Source organism: Pithys albifrons, chromosome 9 (genome assembly GCF_047495875.1).
Source record: "Pithys albifrons albifrons isolate INPA30051 chromosome 9, PitAlb_v1, whole genome shotgun sequence".
NCBI lineage: Eukaryota > Metazoa > Chordata > Aves > Passeriformes > Thamnophilidae > Pithys > Pithys albifrons.
The window spans coordinates 8,790,350-8,816,218 of NC_092466.1; the positions used below are offsets into that span (position 1 = coordinate 8,790,350).

The 25,869-nt window shown below is 40.6% G+C and overlaps 1 protein-coding gene across 12 annotated transcripts in view; it reads left to right on the plus strand.

Moving 5' to 3' along the window:
- ABLIM1 (actin binding LIM protein 1) overlaps positions 1–25,869 on the plus strand; it is a 195,875-nt gene that overhangs the window by 54,785 nt on the left and 115,221 nt on the right. For 3 of the 12 annotated variants that reach the window (XM_071563459.1, XM_071563455.1, XM_071563462.1), the window contains exon 1: positions 7,083–7,434. The exons of 1 other annotated variant lie outside the window; for it this stretch is intronic. In XM_071563459.1, the coding sequence (XP_071419560.1) occupies positions 7,197–7,434 (238 nt within the window). In that variant the 5' untranslated portion in view covers positions 7,083–7,196. Of the gene's footprint in view, positions 1–7,081; positions 7,435–20,412; positions 20,509–25,869 lie in introns of those variants that run through there. 8 more of the 12 variants (XM_071563453.1, XM_071563456.1, XM_071563458.1 and 5 more) reach the window with 6 other exon arrangements.

Genomic DNA, 25,869 nt, shown 5'->3' on the forward strand with positions numbered 1-25,869 from the left:
TGAGCACTTTTAGTGTGAAATAAGGGCTGCAATCTATTGGAAAATCGTTGAGAAATAGGGTAATGGAGTTGTAAGGTAATGGAGATCAAGGAGAAGCACTCAGCTCTGCTTTACATGCCCTCTTTTTTAATGCTGACCAGTGAGTTCCTAGTGTTAGTTATTATGTGTGGTACTTCTATAGTTTCCATTATCACAGAGTCTGAAAACTTCAGTCTTTAATGTACCTATTGTTACAAATCCCTTGTGAGGGGGGAAAGTGATAGGGGGAAACACAATGGAAGAGATTAAGGGAATGGCTCAGGGATGAACAGCAAGTCTGTGGGAGAGCAGAGACAGCATGTTTCTCAAATCCCATGTTAAGGCCTGCAGAGGTACTGGACAGTACTTTGCTAACTGACATTAATTGTTTTGGGTTGGGGTTTCTTTCCCTAACATAATTTGAACATTTCATTTGGTGATTGATTTTTCTGTGTACTGTTTCATCCCAGCTAATAATTTCACATGAAGGTAAATGGTTGGTGTTGCTCTCTCTTTTGTCCAAGAAAAAGATGGTCAGATGTAATCTCAAGCACATTGTTCAGATATCTTTGTTTGTTTAATCTTTCTGCTCACTGTTTCACTGGAGGATAAACTTGGTGGTTGTTGGGTTTTAGGGAAGTGAGTCAGATTCAGTTTCTGAGTGTACAGCAAAGGGAAAAGGGTTCCCAAGAGCTTGTTACGCTGCCTGTCCAGCGTTACAATGCACTGCAAAGCTGGGCTTTTGTTATCAAAGGCTCATGTGCCATGGAAGTTATCATACATAGTTGATAACAGGAAGCTGAGCACAATGCTTTAATTCAGCTGAAAGATTTTGCAAATGTCATCAGTTGGGAAAGGAAATTGTCATTGCATGATCTTAGTTAAGTCTGAGATAGAAATGCAGTTGTGTTTTCTCTTGCGTTTTTTCTTGGTTACAAATTGTAACAGGAGGATAAAGGGCAAAGCGATGTTTCTTGTATGTTTTGGAATGAATACCAAGAAACCAATATATAAAATAACATTTGTTTTCTTATTTCTGAGTTAGTATAGCAAAATAGTTTGTGCATAAAAATCTTACTGTTGATGTATGGAGCTGAGATTCAGTTTGCAATTTTTCAGAGTTGAAGTTTGACTCAGTGTGCAATGATCCAGATGGAACTTCACCCTACTCAGGCTTGAACTTGTCCTTTCATGTGGACTGTCATGAGCTTCATAGACTTGACAGACTTTGTAAGAGATCTTCAATACTGTGCTTTGCCCGTGTGTGCTGCAGAAACAGGTGTTTTAGATGGAGTTTGGCTAATGATTAGTTAAAGATCAGTTATAACAGCAATGGAAAAAAAATGTGACGTGGCAGATTGATAACAGCCTGTCTGGGAGACTCCTGCTTAATTGTATTGCTCAGCTGAGTTATAACAAAAATCACTTTACCTTTGATATCACTTCAACCTGAGTTAGCCTTTTTCAGCAGTCCACTCTGTTTTCTTGCCAGCACAGAGATGCCTTGTGGCTTTGTGGTCTTTCTGTTCCTCCTACCATAGTGTAGCTCACCTTACAGAACCTTGTGTGGGTTTAAAGCAGCAAACTAACTTGGTAGAGACCTCTGGACTGTAGAATTCCTCTTTCTTATGGTTTTTTATAGATAATGAATTGCTGAAGTACTATTAAATTACAATAACTAGGCTTTTCAACCTGTCCTAAGTAAATTTGCATCTAGATGTACTAGCACAGATCTCTCTAAAGTCTCTGCTCAGTAGTAACAGTGCTTAATATGGCAGTCAGCAATCATTATATGATCTCTACTAAATACTGTTGCAGGATAGATATGGTCTTATTGAGGAAGCAGCAAGTGTTAAATGAATGGACAGAAATGAAGTGTAGTGGACAAGGAGCATATTTGCTTGTGAGGGACACCAATTCTTCAACTAGTCATCACCTGAGTCAAGAGAGCCTCACCAAAGCTATTCTGCAAGTATTTAGCTAAGTAGATGTTGTTGATGGTGTGATTTGTATGGGATTTTCTTGGACAGGCAGAGCAGAGACAGGTAAGTGTGGCCACTGCAGCTGGCTGGCAGCAGGATTGCTGAGTCCGTTCTGGTGTGTTTTCTTCTCAGCAAGATAACAACATGATTAGGTGGGCCTCATGCTCCACTGAGAGAGCTGAGAAAATACCCTCTTCCTGTTGCTCCTGGCTGCGGTGCCTCAGTTCTCAAAGTGTGCTGGAAAGTGCCAGAAAACACGATGGTGTTTGGACCTGGTCTGTTTTGGGGTTTTCAGTCCCCAGAAGATACACAGCACTGAGCAGTGGTGTATGGTAGTGAATGATGAACCCGTGATGCTATGATAGCAGTGGACATATTGGGATTGGGGTTCAAAGAAACATTGAAAGGCCATCTGGTCAAACCCTCCTGCAATGAGCAGGGAGATCTCCCACTAGATCAGGTTGCTCAGAGCCCCATCCAACCTGGCCTGGAATGTTTCCAGGGATGGGGCATCCACAACCTCGCTGGGCAACCTGCGCCAGTGTTTTGCCTCACTCAGTGAGTGCATTCAATCCTACTGTCCATGTCATTGGTGAAAACACTGAAGAGTATGTTATAACACATTTTAGTAGTGCTGGTAATTCTGTTGCTGGATTTGAGCTGGGCAAATATTTTAAATGTCTCACTGATCTGAACACAATCCCAACAATATTTCCCCTTTTGCAGCAAGGGAATGGATTTTGTTTCAATTTGAAAATACTTTCCGTAAATTATTGGAATATAATAGCTGAGATACTTTTTAAGGACTAAAACATGATTACTTCAAAAGCCACAAAAGAGCTTTGCACTACCGGTTTATAAAGCTCAGCAAATTTTATGTAGTATCTGAATTATTAATGGAGATAAATTGGAAGAGGAAGCTCTGTGGGTTTACCAGTCTCAAGCAAGCAGTAGTTGGTTGACATTGCAGGGGAAGGCAGCTCCTTCTGAAGCCATGAGTGAGCAGGTCCTTGGTGAGGAACCCTACAGTGTGAAGAGTTTGTGTCAGTATGCCCAGAAGATGACTGCTTGTTTTGGACATTTAGGTAAAGAAATGAAGGTGTGCATGTGGATTTTTTTGGTCTTCATTGTGGGGATAAAGTGTTTCCTCAAATTTAAAGTCAATAGCTGAGTGTTTGTGCATCATCTTAGAGTCTTGAGTAAGTAAATTGTGTGTGTCAAAAGTGAAAAAGCAGCATGTGTGGAATAATTTTATCATAAGTAACAAGGTTTTGTTTCTTTTTGTGCGTGTGTGAACTTGAATGTTGGAGTTTTTTGGTGTGACTTGCTTGTTTAGTTATTTTATTGCTTGGATAACTATATTTCATGATATAAATAGATACAATGCTTGCTCATTTTTTATTTATATGAAAGTCTTTTCTTTCCTCCCTCCTTACTGTTGATATCTTTGAGAATTCTCACATGGGAGAGTAAGATAATCGTGATAATCCTGTTGCCTTAGACAGATGGAAGAAACATTATTTGGGACTATCTAGCTGTGCAATAGATGTGTTACTCTCTGCAGTGGTATGAGGAAAAAAAAGGAAAAATTCATTTTGTATTACCTTGTTTCCTGTGTTTTTACTTTGATTATTTTTTGCAGCTGGGTTTTGCTGATCTTCTGTGGCTGACTTCAGTTTCTTGGGTTTTTGGTTGGGGTTTTTGTTGCTTTCAATGTAAGAATAAAGTCACAGTGAAATACATTTGCACAAAGTTTAACTCTGATGGCAGAAGCAATTAAAGGCAGCATCAGTGCACTACACATTTCTGCCTTTTACTTAGCTGAAGGGCAAGTCTAATCCTCAGTGTTGCTCTGGAGCATGGAGGGATGTTTCTTCTGCTATTTGTTTAGCCCTTGCTGTCTGATTTTTACTATTATTCACTGCTTGCTGTTCTGTTTTGTAATTTGTTTGTGGATTGCAGTCATATTTTTTGTTACTTCTCTTCTAGTGGAATTAGTACAGAAGCTTCTATTCCTGGTTGCATATGTAACATACATGTATTTTTATCATCCAGGCAGCCAATTGGTTCAGGGAATCCAGAGGGGATTGAATAGGAAATGGTCTTGAGACAGCTGAAAATATTTATAAATAAAATATAAAGTTGGTAATCAGATAAAATATTTAAAGTAGCTATTCTGCTTAATCCTGTCTCATATCCAGCCAGCCCTCTGTGACAACTCTAAGCCTGGAAAGTGCCCATACCTCACACTGTGCTCTGTGAAGGCTGGAGATCCCAGCACTGACTACTTGGATTAGACACGGCTTTGAATTGGCAGTGATTTAAACGTGTTTTGCTACTTGGCAGGTACTGAGAAAATTTCCTCAGCACTAGTTCTGAGTTGGGCAACCTGGATTCCTGAAACTGTCTTTCAAGAAATATAAGGACAGGGTTGTGCCCTTGTGTTTCTTGCCTTTTTCTCTTCAGCAGGAATATCAGAAATAGATATTTTTGACTTAATCAAGTGCTTGACTTAAGTGGAAGGAGATCACCATGTCTTTTAGATTCAGAGTGAGGCTAAATCCTGATGCTTGGTAACAGTGTGTGGTACAAGGCTGTCTCAGGCCTTGTCCTTTACCGTGAGCACAAGGGTCTGCCGCTCAGAGCCCACTGCTCCAACAGTCCTTCATCTGACTTGGGAAGCTGCTCTGATTCTTCCTGGCCCTAGTTTGCTGATTTCTGCTGCTTGTCCCCTTATATTTCATACTGACAGGATGGAGGTTCTTAAAGAAATCACTGTACTTAAAAAAGACTATCCTAAAAATCATATTGCTTTGTGTTACAAGGAGCAGCTGGCATGTGGGCTTTGAAAAGGTGACTCTCAGGCAGTGACAGCAGTAGCCAGGGCTGGAAAGGGGCAGCATTAGAGAAGTCTCTCTCAGAGCAAGAAGAACCTTATTTTTAATTAAGCAAGATGCTTCTACAGTGACATGTTAGGGTCACTTAATTCTGATCTGTGGTCCCCCACCAATCCCACGTGTCTTGGTGGTAGAAGGACACTGGATGCACTTCACTGTTTGATACAGTAGCAGAGTCCTCTACAGCGATTCCAGGCTGACTGTTCCCGTAGTGGTTATACAGGTCATGCTGCTTTAGTTGTTTCTGCAAGAGCTGCTGTAATGACTGCCTTGGTGAACAGAGCTGTAGGCTGGAATAAGGGATTTAGGCAGCCAAGTTGTAGCAAATGTTGCCACAGTTTGAACAGTTCCTGCAGAGCTCACCTTTCTGCTTCGAGGATTAACTTGTGCAGCAGAGTTCATGCCTGGGCAACGTGTGCTTTTGCCACACCTGCCTCAAAGGGCAGAGTCCACTTTGTGTCGAGGAGGAGATTGGCACTGCTGTTGTCAGATGTCATCATCCTTCACCGATTATCCAGGAACAAATGACACACTTACAGTGAGAGAGACTTGTGTCAACATGGATCCAGCCATGTCCCATGAGTCACCCCTCTGCCTTAGGCACTGCTGATCCACCTTCAGCTGAAGTGGTAGAAGCTTTTGGACTTTCAGAGCTGTCTTTTCCAGTGAGGGGCTGCAGTGTACAGGTCAGTAGGCTGAGAAGTCTGGGAGAGATTGAAAAATTGCTGCAAAGCTTTATTTCCTAGGAGGAATGCTTAAAACACAGCATTTGCTGAGATCTCTCATCTGATACAAGATACTCTAAGGCAGAACCAGAATTGGTGTATTTACTGAGCCAGCTCTTCCTCAAATATACATTAGCATCACCCCATTAAAATTCGTACAGTGGTGCAGATTTATTCTGGCTTTGCCCTACCGTGTCTGTGATTGATTAGAAAGCCAGGAGAATGGCTGTTTAAGGGGAAATGTGATTTCTATCTTGATTTCAAGATAATATAGAAGTCAGACTATTTGAGAAATAAAAGGTGATTGACCTCATAGGAGATGTGTAATAACAGATCAAAATCTGGATTTTGTGATTATATTTTATCTTTGAAACAGTAAATAAAGCAGTCTTCAAAGCCTCTCCCCATCTGGAGTTAGTACTTGAACTCTGAGTTTTGAGAGAAGAATTAAGTGACAGTTTCTAACTGTGCTCAGTAAGCCTATTGGTAGTTTTTTTCACCTTCTAATTTAGCAAAAGCATTACTGGAAGCAGTGTGCTGATTACAACAGGTTGTTTTGCAGCTATAGTTAACTTCTGTGTTAAGTGGAGTTGAAAGCCTGGGCCAGACACCGTGCAGTTGTCTCTGGGAGTTTTAATGAGTAAAGAATTTGAAGTTGCCTCTGAGCAGGTCCAGGTCTGGAGTTCACCTGTTACTTTCTCTTAGAGATGATGAATGTTGTTGGTTTGTTGGTTTTTTTTAAAATACCTTTTGCTTTGGAATTTCCTGTGACTTTCCAGTGCCCTGTTGATGATTAACTCTGCCTTTACCCAGGGAGAAATATTCATTAGATGATTAGATTAGCAAGTCACTGGAATTGGATTAATGTAAATACTTCTTGTAAGTGAAGCAGGAAGGGTTGGCACAGTATCTGCAAAGCTTCTGCTGTCAGCTCCACAGGAAGGTGGAGAGGAAGAGCCGAAGCAAACCAATCCTTAGCAGTTAGGGGAAAGCTGAAGTGCTTTTGTTTGCAATAGGCAGTGAAAGCTGCAGAAAGGATTTCTCCAAAGAAATCTGCTTATGAAGTAGCGTTAGCCAGTGCTGGTACATTCCTCAAAAAGGAGGACTGACTGCTCCACCTTTACTGCAGCCTTTTCCCTGTAGCACACGGACAGACCTGGCATGGACAAGGGCCGTGGCAGATTAAATGCACAGATGTGCCTTTGTGGCTTATGATGATGATTCTTCCATAATAAGATTTTTGACACAGCAAGGTTTTTTGATTTTAAACTAATCCTCTTATATAACTCAGTTACGTTCTTTCTCTTGTCCTGAATATTAATCTGATTTTCAGATACTCTTTATGATTTTTTGCATTCCCATGGATGAGTTTTCACTGATTACAGTAGTTTTAGATGGCAATCACCTGATCGAGCAGACTGTTGTGATCTCTCGAAGATAATCACTAAAAATATATCTTCCTTAATCTCCTTTGCTGGATAAGAGAAAAAGAGAAGGATTGGAAAGGGCAGTGTGCTGCAGGTAGTAGACTGCGTGTACTATAGGTTGCTTTCCCTACCTTCTTCCCAATAGAAATGCCTTCTTTCCCCATCCTGAGCAGCTTTGGGAAGCTGTGTGGATCAGGTGAAGAACTGGTGCTGGAAAAAGTGAAATTTCGAAATTCATTCAGAAGGATGTCAGTAATTGAGGATGGGAATATTGCAGAGGTCTTGTACCTCATTCCTAAGCAGAGCTTCCTGAAGCAGCTGCCCTATCTGAATCCAGATGACTACTACTTGTGTGAGCAGTTATTTGACACTCCTGAGGATCTGGGTAAGTGAGGACTGGCATCAGATCTTGATTTTGGGTTGGTGAATAGACTACATTTCTTTGCAGTTAGTTACCTTATCTATGGTATAGCAGCAAGATTCTTTATGATAGCAAGTGTGTTCAGGTGTGGAAAATATTTATCACTGACAGAGAGGAGGGAAAGAAGAGTAAAAAGAGAAATTAGAATCTGAATAGTCAAAAGTAGTTGATATAGGTGCATCTCTATGTGGCCATCCTGGGACAAAGGGGACCTTAAACTTCAGAAGTACTTAAGCTAGAAAGCACCTTTTGAAAGCACAGCATCCTGTAGTAGTGTGTTACGAGCTTTCCTAGGGGTTTTGTGAAATGATATTCCCTTTTGTTTGTTTTAAACTTATTGCCAAGGAGTATCATTTGCAGCTGCCTCATTCTTCAATTGGAAGAAGTGATTTAAAAGCCTTTCTGTGTTCAGCTCCTTGTAACTTGAGAATTTATTAGATTTCCGTTCTATCTGTTATCCAGGTACCTCCTTTTTCAGGATAAGAAATCATAATTTATTTAGATGCAATTTTTGCAGGAGTCAGCCCATGGCTTTGATTATCCTTTTATAGGTATTTTGCTATTTCTACTATAACCCTTGAAAAATTGGGGAGTAGAACTGTGTTCAACATGTGTCATAACATGGGTTTATGTACACAGTCATAGCAATGCTCTTCGTTCCTCCCAGTAGTTGCTAAAATTTGGTTTGTGTTTTTTAATTAACATTGAACACCAATTTATTCCTTAGTAGAGCTATCAGTGGTGGAAGAACTTATACCTGGAATTCATCAGCTTGACTGATTTGTTACAGTCCATTACAAATTTAAAAGTTTTCTGGGAACTCCAGTGTGTGAAATTTGCTATAAATGTTAATCTGAAGCTTTCAGATAAATTTCAAAGATTTTGTCATCTAGGACTTGCTTTATGGACCTCAGTTTTGATAAGACAAACTGCTCACGTGCTGGAATTTTGCCTGTACTTAGCAGATCAAGAAAACTGCTACATACCTGTCACTGTGCAGCTCCTCAAAATGTTAATATTGGGTGATTGTATTTGGTAGGAAAGTATTTTTCAAAGATTTACTTTGGTATATGACACTTTTTCTTATGTGCAAAAGCTTTCTGCTATTCAGCTTTGTATCCAGTGAACTTCACACTGCAAGAGTAGAACTGGCCAAAACCCATCTGCTGTTTCACGTAGTTACTGCTTCTGAGCAATCAGTTTCTTTTAAAACAAAATTTTTATTTGAAGTGCTGCTAAAACATGAGGCAAATATATAATATAGCTGTGAACTAGAAAAAGCAACTATCCTTCTGCTTCACCAGCCTCTGCAGTGTTTCACATTGGTCTGCTGGAGAAAACTTCAACAAACACATTAGGCGTTTTTACAAATCACAATTTAGAATTGAAAATTATCTGAATGAACGGTGACCAGCTGTACCATCAATCCATGCCATGCAGGGCTCCAAAGAAATTCTTTGCTATCATAACAAGGTGGGAGTCACCCACTTTGCACATGTGTAATTTTCTGCTGATTTATATGGGGCTTAAATCAATCTGGAAATCTGCCATTTTGTGGGGGTTTTCCTCATTTGTAACAATCACAAAGATAGTGAGACAGGTTCTGTTTAACATTATGCTGTAATAGATAATGCAGATAACCACTGTGGAGCTTTTTCCTTTCATCCTGCAGTTTGGGTGCTACTATTCAGTAGGATGGATATTGTGGTCCTGCTTCCCAGTGCTGTGTATAACTGAAAGGCTGCAAGGTGTCTGGTGTCCCAGCTTTACTTAAATCACAGCAACTGGAAGCAGAATCTCACCTACTTAGAACAAAACCAGTGGAATGCTTTTTGAAAACAGGCTGCTTGTAAATGCTGTATGTGACTTTAGGATGCAAAACACGTAAGGCTGTCTCTCAGGCCAGCTTGTGCTGCTTGGGGATTATGGTCCCTTGAGCACTACAAGATTTAGCAGCTTATAAACCCTGCTGAAAGACAGTTTGCTATCTCCATTTGGCTTTGCAAACAGAGATTAGAAATTACACTGTTCAAGGCATTTGGAGACTCACTAATTCTTTTTTTCTGATGATTCCACAAGTATCACCTTCAGGAAAGGCTCATATTTTAGGTTTTTGGAAAGGTCAGGAGTTATCAACAAGTGCAGAGCTATTTGACACTCAGGAGGGGAACCTTTGGAGTCTCATCCCTGTAACCCAGGACTTGTTTTTACTTAGGACTTGTATCCTGGAATTCCATTCACTTCATAATGAGAATGTTGGAGGTTAAACTTATTTCTTAAGATTAAATAGTAGAGTAATGCTGACAGTTAAAAAATACCCTAAAAATTGAAGAAAACTTAGAAAAATTGAGTTCAAAAGGGACTTTGAATCACTGAAAGGACCCTCATTCTGCATTTCTTTTGAGTTTATTTGCCCAAAGAATGATGAGCTACCTTCCTTCCTGTGTGCAGGGGATGAGGAAAGGATGCTTCCCATGAGAGAAGCTGCCAGTCACATGGTTTGTAGAAATCTGTCTTAGCCTAGAAGGCCTGATTCAGCACATGGCTTTGATTCCCTGGAGGCCAATCCCCGGGGCAAGGGATTCTTGTGGAAAACTTCATATTCAGGACTAGCAAAAGTTGAAAGCTGGTTGAAAAAGAACAGTGGAATCCTAAAGAGAAAATTGGCTTTAAACTGTGTGATGTTGCTTCTTGGATGAGATATGTCACCTGTGACGTGTACCAGTGACACCTTATGCAACCCTGCACACTGATCACCCTTTGGCTTCCACAGTGTGAATACCTGAGGAAAAGGAGAGCCACACCTATTACCTAACTGACCTCCTGTAGGAGTTCTGTAACTCTTTACGTAAAGCATCACTTGTGAGAATGGCTGCCTCTGTTGGATCATGGAAAGGGAGAGAGAAGGAACCCAAGAGGGTGACAAAGGCATGAGGGGAATCTAGAGAGCAGGGATTTAGAGAGGGAGGTGCCGATGTCTTCTCCTGGTATCCAGTGACAGAATGCATAGAAGTAGTTCAAAGCTGCACCAGGGGAAGTTTAGACTGGGCATTAGGAAGAATTTCTTTGCTGTCCGAGTGGTCAAACACTGGAGCAGGTTTCCTAGAGAGGTGGCCAATGCCTGAAGCCTTTCAATGTTTGAAACATGTGGGCAATGCCCTTTAGCAACATTGCTTGAAGTTGGTCAGCCCTGAATTGGTCAGGCAGCTGGAGTAGGTAATCACTGAGTTTCCTTCCAAATGAAATAGTCTATTCTTTTTATTCTATGAGAAATGGTAGTCTGGGGGAGAGAAGGTCTCATTTTTCTGTGTGTATGTTTGCAGAGAGGAGGGGTCTAAGAGGACTTTACAGCTTTGAAATAAAATGTCCAGCTATAAAATACTAGTGCAGCATAAGACATTTGAATCTTGGCTCGCTGTTTTACATCTAAGCTCCCACACATCAACAACTCTGCATTAGTAGGGTTTTCTTGCTGTGCTGTGGCAACAGCTGGAGCTCCCAATCAGGGAAATGGTCTCTTTGTACCCCACTACCATTTTCCATTCTTAGTACCAAGTTCACCCTAAAGGATCAGTTTTTTTAACACCAGTCCCTGTTGTTACTTGGACAGAAAAAAGGAAGGCACAGATGGAAAAAAAAAACCCCAAAACAATTCCTATTTTAATCTTTGGTTTTACCAGCTAATGGTGTTTGTAGTAGCTCCCCACAAAATGGGTACTTGATGTGGCCTACAGACACAGGATTGTAGTGGTGCTGTGTGAACTTGTGAGGTGTTCAAAGCTAAGCAAGCTCAAATATGGCAAGTGGTGACAGGAGAGAGAAAAAAATCCAGGTTCTGTTGGCATTGTAGTAGGTGGTACTCTTTAGGTGCAGAGAGGTGCTGAACAGACTGCTCCTGTACTTCAAATAAGGTGGTTCTTCTTTTTGATAGCTTTTCAAATTGCTTCCTTCAAGTGAGCAATCTCTTCTGGACCCTGTCCCTGTAGTTTATTTTTTTTAATAATGCTGACTGATATGATTGAATAGGGAGCATGCCTTTAAAATTTGTGGTAATCCAAATTTGGGAACCTTATTTCATCCTTCTGCAGGACAGTGTCTTAATTCAAAATAGTCCTGATAAATCAGTTAAATGGTTTGAAATTACACAGTTGAATTTCAGAGACTAAAAGTGTAAAGTGTGGACTTGCATAGATAAGAAATGGAAACTAAAACACACTGATCCAGAAAAGTACACGGAGGACAATGATACTTACCAAAATGTAAATATAGATTGACAGTATAATACTGCTGCCATTCTTTTTCTGGGATGTGTCATTTAGACATATTCTGTGCTGTGCTATATACAGCAGGCAGATAATTTTCCTCTGTTCCTGTTGCTGAAGAGGACTCTGCTGGATACTGTCTCTAAGTGTGGACATTGCATTTTGAGAAAGAGATGGATCAATTGTAGGGAAATTAGTAGAAGGCAGTGGGAATGGTATTAGCAAAAAAAGATTTATGAGAAAAGATTAATGGAATTAGGTTTGCTCAATCTAGAAGAGTGGTGATAAGTGAGGGATTTAGTCAATCTTCAGATGAGTAAGGGATTCTCAAATGGAGATGTGTTCTGCATTGTCCTGAGAAGCACAGAGAAATATCCTTGTGAAAATTACTGGGTAGTGGTTTTGTGTTAAGAAATACAGCTGAAACTCCATCTGTGTTAGATCCTAATAATCTTGCATTCTCTAAATATGCAGTTAGCTTGATTTTTTGTTGTTGTTCTTAATGAAATGTAAAAAGAAAAAGTAATCAGTTGAGATCAGTTTTTTACCCCCTGACTGTTTTCAGTATCTCTACTGCAAATCAATCTCTGCCACATTTTTACTTAAATTATTAGAACAAGCAATAGCTTTTTAACCCTTGGCTTCCTGTTTCAGATTTCTGCCAAGTTGTTGCCAGTGTTTGGATCAATCTAAGCTAATTGGCTTAGTAGTAAATCAGTGGTTTAGCATTAATCTGCATTAAGGTAGCATCATTTAGAGCAACTGAATTCACCTCTGCAGGGCTACGCTGCTCCCTCTTCTAAATTTTATGTTATCTGTAATCCAATAGACAAGGACAAAATTGCAGTTCTTACTGTTCCCGGGTACTAGCAAGAAAGATGAGCTAAATCAGCTGTAAGCTGAAAGAAATTATGGAAATGCTGAGGTTTCCTCTGCGGTGAGTACGTAGGCAATATCAGCAGTGTGCAGGTTGTTAAGAGGAATTGAGGTAAAGATCCCCCTTGCTCTCTAACTCCCTAATACCAAAGGGTACAGACAGCTCTGGCTGGAAGGAGCACGTTGTGGCTACGCATTCGCAGTGTTGTTTACTGGGAGTCCTACTTTTGTTCTGTATCTGATGGAAACTTCCCCTCCTGCGTCCGTCATTTGCAGTTGCATAACCTTGGTGTTTTAATCAAACTGCCCAGAGAGCAGTGCCGGCCCCTTCCTGGGCAGGGTTCAGGTGTGGCTGCCCTGCAGTGCTGAGAGGGGCAGGAGAATGGGGTGTCCCTCTGCCTGAGATCTGGGGACATCCAGAGCCAACACAGCCTTTCAGGCAGGACAGATACAGGTAAATCTGAAATCAAAGCTGGTCTCGAGCTGAAGAAGTTCTAGTCTTTCTGACAGCGGATAAAATACTGGTGGCACTGGGAGGGAAAAAGATGAGTAGAAACAGCTATTTCTTCTCTGCTAAAATCTGGTCCTTGGGCCTTCTCTGTTTATTCAAAAGGTGAAATAGTGGCAATACTTCAGGGAGAAGTGTGTAGGAAATGGCTGTGCTCACTCTCTGCAGCTTTGAGTTTGGAGCTTGGAGGGAGTATAATAGGAGAGAGCAGCTTGGTATTTGGTTTCTTCCCTTGTTTCACCCGCTCCCAAATGCCCTCCATGTACTGGTAGAGGAGAAGATGAATACTAATTGCTATTGGCTCCTTCTCCTCCTTTATACCTGGGAGGTGGGGATATCACTAAGTAGACTGTTGTATACAGGGACCTTAAAAGTGGCTCTTGGTTTGAGAGAGTGATGGTACTTCGTAGACCTCTGTGGACAAATAGTTAATGGGAGAAGAAGGGAAGAAAGGGAAGCAGGAATGTTCTTCACCCAGACCATGCAGACAAGGTGCAGCTGAGAGTGAAAGAAGACAGAATGGGTGATTGTGGTTACAGGTTTTGCATTATCCTGTTTTGGGTTTTTCAGTTGCTTTACTTTAAGAGGAGGTGTTTATGGTGTGATACAGAAACATGTGGCACCAGGGGTTGTTCTTCACTGATTTGTTACCATGTGCATTAGACAGTGCAGCTGTCTGTGCAGGTTTCAATGTAAAACATAGAAGCATTAAACTTAAAAATACAAAAAACACAAACCAAATTAGCTCATCAGTATACATCAGTACTTGGAAGATTCCATATTGTTTATTTCCTAAGTTGTCAAACTCTCTTTTAAAATATGTGACTCCTTTTCCTTTGGAGCAGCAGCAATGAGCCCTCCAGAGAGGCGTAAACTGACTGTGAGCAAACCTTCTTATGGAACAACAGCAAAATAGCTTTTGCAGTTGTCTTTTAAAAATTCCAGTTGGTGCAGAAGTTGGAATTACTGTGTTTTTAATATCAATTTGTTGTATGTCTGCTTAATATTGTTATGATGATCTTACTATTGAAATGGCAGCAAATATTTTAAAAGGAAGATTCAAATATCTTAAGTTTTTCCATGCTCAAACAGGTGATCTCTCTCGCTAGCAGATAAAATCAGAGCCACAAACAGAAAAGTACCAGAAGCTGGAGTGAGGTGATAACAAATTTATTTGTTATAACTTGTTTGACTGTATTAGTATTACACTGTGCAGCCAGGTTGTATCTACGTGGAAAGCATCTTTTTATCTTTGAGGTCCTCTGCGGTTCATTTGCTAGGACACTGGACTGGGAAATACTTGTTGGGAGTGAGCTACCTTTGCAGGACAGATTTAGGTGCCTTTTTTGAGACTCCTATATATAGTTCAATATAGAATCAGAAGAGAAGGAATTTTACATTTGGCTCCGTGAAAATCAGTCAGTCCAAAGGGTGGTACACATCCGGTGTCCATGTGGTGGGTTGTCTTGCCTTCAGGGCTGATGGACTTTGCTGTGCTCTGTGTTGGTGAGACATATGCTAAAGTTTAATGCTTAGTGAGAGACTCTGTCGCATCTCTCAACACTGCAAAACAAAGAACTTGTTTCTTTACTCTGCAAATTAACTGATTAGCAGGAAGCTGCTTCAATCTGGTGTTTCATGGACCACTCATGGAGAAGTTCTTTAGACTAGTGTGTCTTTACTGCATTCCTGATGATTTCACTGAGCCAGAAACTCCCAAGACAGGCTGTGGGGGTTATTCTACACAGTTAATCCAATTCTGAAGTGGATTTTCAATATCAAATCTCCTTAACCTTAGGCATGCACAGTAAAGCATGACACTTGCACATATGCTTTCCTGTTGGGGATTCCTGCCTTAGTGGGAGTTGTGTGGTGTTCAGCAGTAACTGTGGTCACTGTCAGTGATGGTTATCAGAGACAGTATTGGTTGTGATCACGATTTGATGAGATAAACTCAGTTTATAGCAGGTGAATAGCGATGATTTTATATGGTAGTTTTTAAAAACAATATAAAGTTTAAACCACCATCCCTAGATCATATTACTGTACTACATCTCAGTCCAGTGCCAGGTATGTGTGCATAGTGTAAAAGCTCACACAGGTGTGAGGAAAGCATGATCTTCTTTCTTAGGATTAGCAAGAAGATAAGCCATTCGGAAGCCAGTACAGAGGTATGTTCAGAGGAAAATTTTTGCACATACCTGCAGTCAGAGGATTACCCTTTAGTGAGCTTTATACATGTTTGGGGCCACTGCAAAGCATTATAATGTAACCATCTTTTCTCATTTGTTTCTAAAGATGATCTGATGGTTTCAGGTGTGTAATAGATTTCTTAATATTGAGAGCAAAGCCAAATGTATTTGTTTCTTTGTTTTGTTTTGCAACAAATTAGACATTAGTCTTACTGTTTTATCTGTATTTTGCAGACTGTTACACAGAATAGCAGCCTGCTAAGAAAATCCTGCCCTCAGGAACCTCAGAATATCAGATTTTGCTTCAAGAGATCTAGACCTTTTAGTAGATCTAAACCTCACAAATGTTTTATTTATATGGAGTTTGATTTGAAAGAATATTAAATGGTCCTATTAAAAAAGCACTAAACCCATAAATCCTGACAGATCAGAATGAATACATATATTTTACTGAATCAAGTGTTTGATGCATTTGCTTAATTTTAATTTTTTTTACTCTAAAAGAATGATGACATATGATTGTAAACACCAATATGACAGACTGATTGTATTCAAAATTACATGACAGGCTACAAAGGGAAGCCCAGCATAGCAGAAAGCGTGTGGGTGGGATCCACGCCATTGGACATTATTTGCTTAAAGATCAGTCCTATCAGTAAGGATAACATGATTATCCCAAGATTTAGGATTGCAGGACCACAGTATGACCTGAGAAAGAACCATATTCCTCTCTGGTGGGTCTGTGTATGCTCCTCTAGACTATTTAGAACTTGTGATGGGGTAACACAGATGGGGGGAAGGTCAGCCTGTGGGGCTCCCTGACATCCTGCTGGCTCCACACAGGGCAGCGTGGTGAGGAGGGCAGGATAAGGAGGGCTTGGCAGCCTGAGACTGTTGCATAAGCTGCAGGATGAAGCTGTTACAGAGCCAAAACTGTGTGGAAAGGCTGTAGGATGACTGTCATAGAAGAACTTTGCCTGCAGGCTTGGGAGATTTGTGGGATGCAGGAACAGCCTTACTGAACACCTTATGTCTTTCTTACTGCTATTCACACCTAGTGTGGGGAACAGTTTTGTCAGGTACAGGCTGAGCTCTGCTCACTGAGCTCTGGTGAATCTGAAAAACTACCTCAACACCATTGGCTTTTCCAGGTCAGTTGTCTGCCTTCTTCTTTGGTGCAGTCCTTAAGGAGCGCTGCTGCTCTAAGTGCTTCCAAAAGATGGAAAACGTGTCAGTTGTCCAAGTGGCTGAGGGAGAGACACCAGGAGATTGCTGGAGGAGGGTTTGTTTAGGAGAAACAGAAGCCAGGAAATACTTAACCATACAGCTTTCGAAAAGTGAGACCGCTGCCAGGTCACAGGGTTTTTGCAAGAAATCCCATGTTGACATCGCTGGTTTTCATCTTAGCAGGCACAGTTAAGTCAGGATAACAATTAAAGCAGGTCATGAGAGGGTGGCATTTCCTCCCTGAAGAAGGGAGCATTCTACAAAATGCCGTGATGAAGACTTCACAGAAGTGATGGCTCTCAGTTGACCTGGACTGCACAGTGGTCAAGCTGGGGCAGCCTTTCTTGTCAAAACTGTTTGTTCCAGACTTTTTGCTGGAAACAAGGACATTAAATGGAGGGTATTTTCCTGGATATTAGTAAGCAGAACAACTTCTCCCATTTCCTTTTCTGTTCTCTACCTGACTTTTTCCTTCATTGGTTGATGAACAGAAGATACCAGTCCATTTTGAAGAAATCATATAAGAACTCTGTGCTGATACTTCTGAGCCATGATCTCATCTGTGAAGAATGAGTGCAAGATAAAAATGTGAAAGCCAGCTCTTAAAATGAGAATAACAAACCTTAAGTCATAGCTAAAGTGCTTAGTATCTTGCACATACTTTTGCAAAATTATCAAGGTACAAGAAGAAACCAAACAAACTAGTTTAACTCTTTGCCTTTGTGGAATGATCTCAGTTCTCCTGCCTCTTGCTGAATGCACAGGATATTTTCACAAGAAAATAACAGCAACATAAGCATGGTGTTTAGCTATAGTGTACTCTCTGTGACATTTCCACCCACACTGTGTTCAAGGGAGACTGTATTTAGTTTGTACAGTGCAAATGGTGTTTAAAGAAAAAGGGTTATTTTGCTTTCCTGTAATGTATACACTTTGAAATAACAATATATGCCAGAGGATTGTTTCTAGAATTGCTATCTATTGCCCTTTCATCTCTAGTTTAGGATATCTGAGTAGATTCCGAGTTGTACAGCAGGGTAAATTTCAGCCTTCAGGCTTAAAACATTGAGATTAAAACCAAAAACCCTCCTGGTGTAAAGAGATTTTATTTACAATACTAACGTCTGCTCTTTGTATCTCTTTACTCAGGAGCAGATTACATTTGACTCCTAAATCTCCAGCATAATTTACTGCAGTCTGTATTTCTAAATGTGTGTTTCTGTGCATGCTGCTGTCGTGTAACAGTGCAGCCTTCCTGGCGGAGCGATGTGAGGAAAGGCTGCGGGTGAGCTGAGACACAGCAGTGCTAATCTCTAGCACATGTGAAAAATGGAGGAATGGACTCAGGGAACAGAAAGTCCAGATACCAACAGGCAGCTTCTGTGTCAGCAGCTGCTGGAACAAAAAATGAATGATAATCATTGCAAGCCTTTTGTGTGTGTCCGAGGACCACAGGAAGGGGTTAACAGGATCCACGGGTGTGTGTCCACAGGCTGTGCGCTGAACATCAAATCAAATATTTATGAATGAAGGTCAGATGTGCCCCTTTCAGGGGGCTGTCCCCTAACTGTTTACAAAATACCGCTTGAAAAAGAACACGACCAGGTTGAGTTACAGCCTGACATCTCTGATGTGTCAGAAATGTGACATAATGGATTGTGCCTCTGCATTGGTGGGGTTCAGCCCAGCTCCCCACTTGAGTCTGAAATGCTATTTATAGTAATGCACTGAGTCATAGAAGCAAGAATGTCAGACTGCCTGGGCTGTGCTGCTCTTACACGTTAGACTGCTAACAATAGAAAGCCAGCCTAGATTTGTTAGAATAGAATAACTATTTTTTTTCCATGCATGTGCCTGTTTTTCTGGCTCTCTTTATCTCTCTCTTAGTGATTTATTTATTAAAGAATGCCACAGAATAAGAGAGATCTTAGGGGTGAGGCAGACTGGCTTGTTTAATTTATTTCTGTTGTTCTGGGTGGCATTTATACAAAACATTTAGAATTTATTTACTGCAAATATTTTTAACGCTGTGTGCGTGGTCTGATTTTTTTCCAGCAGGTATCAGCCATCTGCTGCTCTGTCTGGCTGATGCCCACAGCTTGTTTCTTTACATTAATTTCTCTCTCCCTACATACAGTAGGATTGAGAAGGAATTCCCTTGTGGAGGTGTGAGCAATATAATTGCAGTGTGCAGTATGAACGTAATTTTGCTTCCATCCTGCAATCTAAAGCACATTTTGCACTGAGTTGTGGTCAAGTCAAAGCTATCACTCAATGAATCTGTCCACAGTTGAGCCCACAGTATCTTTGTATTTGACCCAGTTCTCTGCTCCTGAGGTCACCTCTCTGTCTTTGGCAACTCAATTCATTTCCCCTTGTCATCTTCTCCACTTTAAGCCCAAATGCTGAAGCTTAGTGTCTAGGCAAAGGCGTGATGGTGTAGGTTTGGCTGGTGAAGTCACTGGTAGCTCAGTAAAATGAGGAATGAAGTCCTTTCTAAGTAAGAACAAACTGTCAAATAGTAGGGGATAGAGGTTCCCCAGAATCTTGATGCTGACAGTATATATGAATTAAAGAAATACAAGTGGTTTTTAGTGGGCACTCAGGGTTTTGATTAGTCATCTTTCCAATATTTTCTTCTTAACTGTCAATAAAAGTATGCTTATAAAAGAAAAGCTGTTTATCATCTGACACTGACCTGCATCATTTAATAAAAACAGAACCTTGCTATACGATGATGAGACTTGACAATATTGTAAGGAGTTGGTCTGTTTGTTTTTCAGCATCAGCATACTGACCAGTCCTTTCTCAGTGGAGTTTAGTGCCTGGAAAACCATAAATTGGAAGGACAGATGCCCAGATCCGAGACTGGTGCTTTGTCTTGTTGGGGATGTGTTGAGGGGGTGAAATTCCTGTGTCAGTGCTGCTGTTCCAATACACTCCTCTCTTCTCAGTTCCATGAATACCTATGGCTGTCACCACCAAAGGAATAACTTGAAGTGTTATAGTTTCCAATTACTTGGTATTTCAGAATGCAGCACTTACCTTGACCTGCAGCAAAAATTTGTCTACGGCTATGCTTCAGAACCTACTGAGCAGTGATAGTTCTCTTTTTATAATTTTTATTGTTCTTTCAAGTAGAGCATAGGGTCAGTCTTCCCATCTTGCATAGGTTATAAGTTACTCTCTTCTGCCCTATGGTCAGAAGGCATTGAGAGAGTATTTATTAGCATGTTTTGTGGTCTAATAATGGCTTTAAATCTGAATTCAAGAGTGGATAAATGCTCGCCATAGAAAAGCCACTGTGCTGCAGCCTCCCTCAGCAGTAGCCTGTGTTCATTTTGTGTTTCCCCTCTTGATCCTGGCTCAGTTTGAGTAAATAAAAGCATAGGAAACTCATAAATACCACTTTAGCTTTCTGTGTGCATTGGAGCAACTCTCTTGTTCTCTCTCAAATCTTCTCACTGGCAGCCTTTAGCCAGTCATTCAGGAGCGAATGGCACTGCCAGCTCCGCTCTGCGAGGGCAGAGGGAATGCAAGGTGGTGTCAGTGGCTGCAAATTAGGGACGGTGGAATTCAGCATTTGTTCCACAGCGGCAGCTGTAGCTGGTCGGCTCAACACAAGGGGCAGAATCCACGAGCAGGGTCTGAGCTGCCATTAGGCACAGGGAAAGATCACAGTGGAAGGAGATAGAGGCACGAGAAGGAAAGAGACAAGTGATGAGCAAGTGGACTTGATCAGACCTTGTGGGAAATCTGACCGGGGCAGAGAATTACCTGGAATAAGCTGCCTCTTCTTTGTTTTTGTGTTTGTTTTCTTCTTTTTTTTCTCTCTCTTTTTTTTTTTTTTTTTTTGCAATTTAAATCACTTCAGCCCAACACTGCTGGAAAAGAGATTGTATTTAAATTACTTCAGCTAATTCTTGCTTCTTCCACTACGAAGAGAAATTGTTTGCCATGGTGAAAGGAAAAGGTAATTATGTTTATTGATAGACTGGAGCTGAAACAGCCTAATATGCCAGCCATAGTCACCTGAGGTTTAACACTTCACGTTGAAAATGAGTGTGCTGTGATTGGCAGTTGCTGTTTTCCTTTCTATAAAAATGGTGTGCCAAACCCTGCAGTGGATTGTATTGTTGTTGTACCTGCTTTAGTAAGGGTAGAATCTGAAACACACCTAATTTAACGTGTCTGCACAGCTGGGTTCCTTCTGTATGTACATGTTTGGTTGGGTTTTAATGTGATTTAATCCAAGTTTGCTGTTGACTGTTTTCTACCTGTATTTGCTACAACTCAAGCAGTTTTGACCATCAAAGCACCTGGTTTAAAATGTTAAAGATGAACATTGGTATATTCAATTCTGGAATTGAGAGGGTATATTTTAAATTTTAAAGAATAAATGGATTATATGAGATTTTGCATAATGTTTGAATTTTGCAGCAGTAAGTTGGTTATCAGTTTCAGTTACCAATAAGCAACATCTTAAGCTCCCTACATAAGAATTTGCTGGTTAAATAATTTATAAATGGTTGTGGGGTCTCTCCTTGCAGTAATAATGGTGTTTATCATATTATGAAGATGTGAAATACATTCTGAGTTGTGTTTGAGTTGTGGATTGGATGTGGTTAGGGGGCTTTACATTATCACAGGTAGATTCAGACTTAGTTGCTGTTTCGTGAAGAGGGAAGGTCTGTGTGCTTTACTTTTGAGGACTCTGTCAAAAATAACATGGGCTAAATTTAAACTAGGGAAGAAACAGAAATAAGAAGTAGTAATGCTGAGTAAGAGTGAGCAGTTTTGCAACTCTGAACACCCACGTTAAGACTTCTTTAATGTTGTAAATGAAAAAGAAATAAGTGAAATTTGCTTCATAGATGTTTAGATTGAGGAGAGCAGGACAAATGCCTCGATAGCCTACTGTAGTATGTCATAACCATTGTACAGTCTATTGATAATTATGTTGATGAAAAGCAGCATAAATATTATTGGGTACTTAGTAGGTTTGGGATCCATTGCTTCAGATTTACAGGATCATTTTTATTATGTTGGTCATGAACTGTTGACCTGCTACCAGCACCAGTAAGCCATTCCAGGGACAGTTTAAGTACCTGTTTCACCCCAAATCCTTGAAACTGCAGGTTTCAGAATCATTTGAATAAACTATCATCTTTTTAGAAAAATAAGTGTATTCAGCTTATCATAACTGTTGCTAGTTTTCTAAGATGCATTTGAAAATAGACCTGCTGATTTTCTTGAAGTGTATGTAAAACATGTGTAGCATTCAGGTTTGTTGCCTTTATACGTTTTTGTGCCCTCCCCAGCTGATGCTCAGTTGGGTGGGTGTCCTCTGTTGCAGGGGGTTGTTCTTAGGAATACTCTGTAAATACAGTATTACCGTCTTACAGCATGAAAGCTGACATATAGCTGTAACAAAACTAAAACAAGCCTGTCATTTTTGTAAAAAATAGCAGGGAAAAGGACTCCTAAAATAGTGGGGAATAAATGGTTGAAAATCTGCAAAAGACTTGTGTTTAAATTGCTTCCTTTACCCCTCCCCACCAAGTTTAATGCATTATTTACAATGGCTATTAATATTGATGTTGGATATAAATATTTTTTCCTGTTCACTCAGATAATGGACTGAAATAACTAAGTTTTAATTTTGGTGTACAATTACTGATATTTCATATCTCATGGCTGCAGAGTGAGAAAGGATAGTATGTGTTTAGTATTTTGATTTTATATCTTATTACTTTCAAAGAATTTCCCCAACAATTTTTTAATTCTTTCACTTCTTCCTTGCCCCCCCCCTCCCCCGTTTTTGTCTATTTGTTTGTTTTTTTACTTTTTTCTCCTCCTTTAGTCAGAAGGTCAGGAGTTATTGCTACAAATGTCACTCTCTGCAGTGATACTCTTGCAAAATGCTGTCAGTACAGTACAGCTGGTGCTCTCCCTTCCAGCCACTGCCTGAGCTGCTGTGTGAACAGGCTGGAAATGCATTGAGCCCTGTGTCATTCTGTGAACAAGTTAACTGTGCACTGCAGGGGCTGGTTTCAACCAGCAAAATGCAACTCCGACTCACTGAATTGCAAAATGGTTAGTAACTGTTTTTAGCAAATTAGCATGCTTCATTATGCTCATATTGTAGAATGATTTCAGTGTCTGCCTGGTTAGTTCATACACAAAAAAAATCCTGAGGCCAGGGTGTTTTCTGCTGACACCAAATGGCGCTTCCTAAATTATGTCTGACTGATACCACATTTTCATGTCTCTGACTGTGTACTTATCTATTTCCAATTATGAGCCCTTATTATCTAGTTACTGAGCTAAATTATTATCACTGTGTTGCATCCAAGGGTGACTTTCTGTCTTTGTATCCTTTAGCAGAAAGTTTACATATGCATATGTGTATCTTGTTATTAATTCTCTTCTGCAATTTAAATAATCTGCATTCTTGGTGCTTCTCTGAGGACAGTGTGTGAGTTGTGAGCCTGCCAGCCAGGTTTTCTGGAAGATGCAAGTGTTGCAGCTTCATTTTTACCCCCATTAGTTGACATAAGCTGAGGATTTAGCCCTGATTCTTGATTTCTTGACCAGTTGATAGAAGACTGTCCAGGCATTCAAGTGCTAGTCTTTGAAAGCATATTGGTAATCAGCTTTGTACCTGATGAGATTTTGGGCTGGATCATCCATGGGCAAACCTATGAAAGTGGATTAGTAGCTGTTCATGCCAGACTTCCTCTTTTCTCCTTTTATCCTTCCATACGTGGAGAAGGGGTGAACATTTTTTGGATTAAAGAAGCAGATACAGAGGCTTTATGATTTCTGTTCATCACATACTGATTCTGTTGAAGAGAAGGTGCTGGCACCTACTGGGTACCAAGTTACAGTGAGCTCAATCACTGTCTCTGTGGATATTGAGTTGGTGGTGGCTTTCCCAGGAAGCAGTGCAGGAGATGCAGTTCACCCAAATGTTAACTGTATGTCCTGTGTAATTTGGCCCATGGTCTGGGTCAGTCTTGCAGAGAGATTTAATTCTCTATTGTTTTTATTTCATGCTTTTGATAAAGCATGATACCTATACTCCTTCAGGTATTGACCAAGGGCAGTGTTTTCATGCTTGCAGTAGCTTCAGCCTTCTTGTCTTCCATTCACCCATTCCCAGAACTGTGAGCCTCCTAAGGAGCTTTTCGTCTTTTTCTTTTGTTCCATTTAAATGGAACTGCTTTAGATGGGATTTTCCTTGAAGTCCATGCAAAATGGTATCTGTCTGCTAATTTAAAGGTGTTCTCTGTCAGGAACAATGTCTGTCTAGTACTCTATGTATTTGCAGTCTTAACATTTATTCCTTGTGTAAATGAAGAAAATGTTGAATAATGGGATTTGTGTCCTAACACTGTCTCAGTGTCATGATTGTTAATGGAACATAGTTTTGATCTGAACTCATGACTTTGGAACTTTTAACCCCAGGTGACCTGGGAAAGACTCCAGGTTTGTTGCTTTTTGGAGCACATGACAAAATTGTGCAATTATATGTTGGCAAGGGAAGGGCTGGGGAGTTTTATTTTCTTTTTGCTTCAGTTTACTGAGTTTCAGATTTAGTTCTGCTTAACAGTTTGCTTTTGGAGCTGAGCATTTGGGGTTTTGTTTTGACTGAGTCAATGTGCTACCTTGTACAAGTCACAGAGCATTTATAAAACTGCATAGTGGTAGATGTTAAAAATTCTCTTGTAGGTAAAGTACTGAATTTTGAACAGTTCTGCTTTAAAGGCTCTTAAGGTGACCTTGGGGAGGTAATTTGATCTCTCCTTGTGTTAATCTGTAAAATGAGGATAAGAACATTCCTCTTGTCTGCCTTGATTATTTGAATTAGAGGTCTTTGGAGCAGAGAGTTTCTTTTGCTTTGTTTCACAGCTGCGACAGTTGGGATTTAACTACTTGTACAAAAAAAATCCAATGCTCTGTGAGTATCTTATAAATGTCTTAGTACTTTTTAAAGACAAAGCAACTCTTAAGAGAATTATGTTTCTATTGGCAAAATTATGGCATTGCTTGTTCTGTACTTTCTCTTTCTAAATTTATTTTTAATATTAGGTTTCAAATTGCAGTTCTAGTGTGCAGCATTGATACTGGGAGAAACAAAAATAGCCAGGGAGATGCCAGCTCAGGCCCTGCATGCTTACTGGAGGTTTTAGTTTGGTTGTTTTGTTTTGTTTTCCCCAACTAGCACTTAGTTCATGAGGGCACAAATACTCATATTCTAAGAGTTGGGCAAGCACAGTGTGAAGTCCTGCCATGCCTGATTGCTTCCCATGCTTCCCAGTAGTAGAATTCCATACATTCCTTGTATCCTAGCTGTGTGTAGGAGCCAGCTCTCTGGCAGATACTTTATAGTGAGAAATGGGAGAACTTTTGCTGTTGATCTCACTGGAGGGGAGAGCTTAGTGGTTTTAGTCATTAAATTCAAGACCACAGAGTTCATGGGTTCAGGTAGCAGCAGAGGCAGTTAAGCTGCTCCTCCATCTGAAACAGTGAGTGTTGTAAGCAAAAAAAAGCCACTTTTCTGTAGGGGAGAATCAATAAATTTCATTTTTTCACAATTAATTAAGCTCTAATTACTGGTTCTGTTTTTTAAGATAAAAGCAAGCAAATACATGCTCAGAGAATCACACCTCCACTTCTCTCTGGACAGTTCTCCTTCCCCTTGCTGGTCTCCAGTCCCCACCACACATTATACTCAGCACCTCTGTGGAGGCAGGGGTGCTGCAGGAGACTGCTATCGGTGCAGCGTTCTTTTCATTCTGTTGCTCCTTTTCCCTCACTCAGTTATTTCTCCACGAGTTCCTCTGCTGGCCTCAGTCCTTTCAGAGTCCTACCTCCTCCTGAGACTCTTCTCTCTCCATGCTTGGGGCAAACAGTTTGCGTCAGCATTTCTCCTGCTCTGCTGACCCTCCTGCCCTGGCACCATTTTTGTTTCTCTCTTACTTGTGCTTTGATGTCCTCTCTGCCCTGGTGTTGTCTCCTGTGTCTCAGAGTCACAGAATGGGTAAAGTTAGAGGGGACCACTGTAGTAGGTCATCTGGTCCAACCTCCCTGTCCCAACAGGATTACCCCAGAGCACATGGCACAGGATTGTGTCCAGACAGTTCTTGAATGCCTCCAGTGAGGGGAAGTCCCCAACCTCTCCAGGCAATCTGATCCAGTGCACGTTCACCTGCACAGTAGAGAAGTTCTTCCTTATATTCAGGTTTGCATACATACATCCACCCCCCTCTGTTTTCCAGCATTCCTGGTGCTCTGATACCTCTCTTGCATCTTCTTCTGTTTGTCCTTT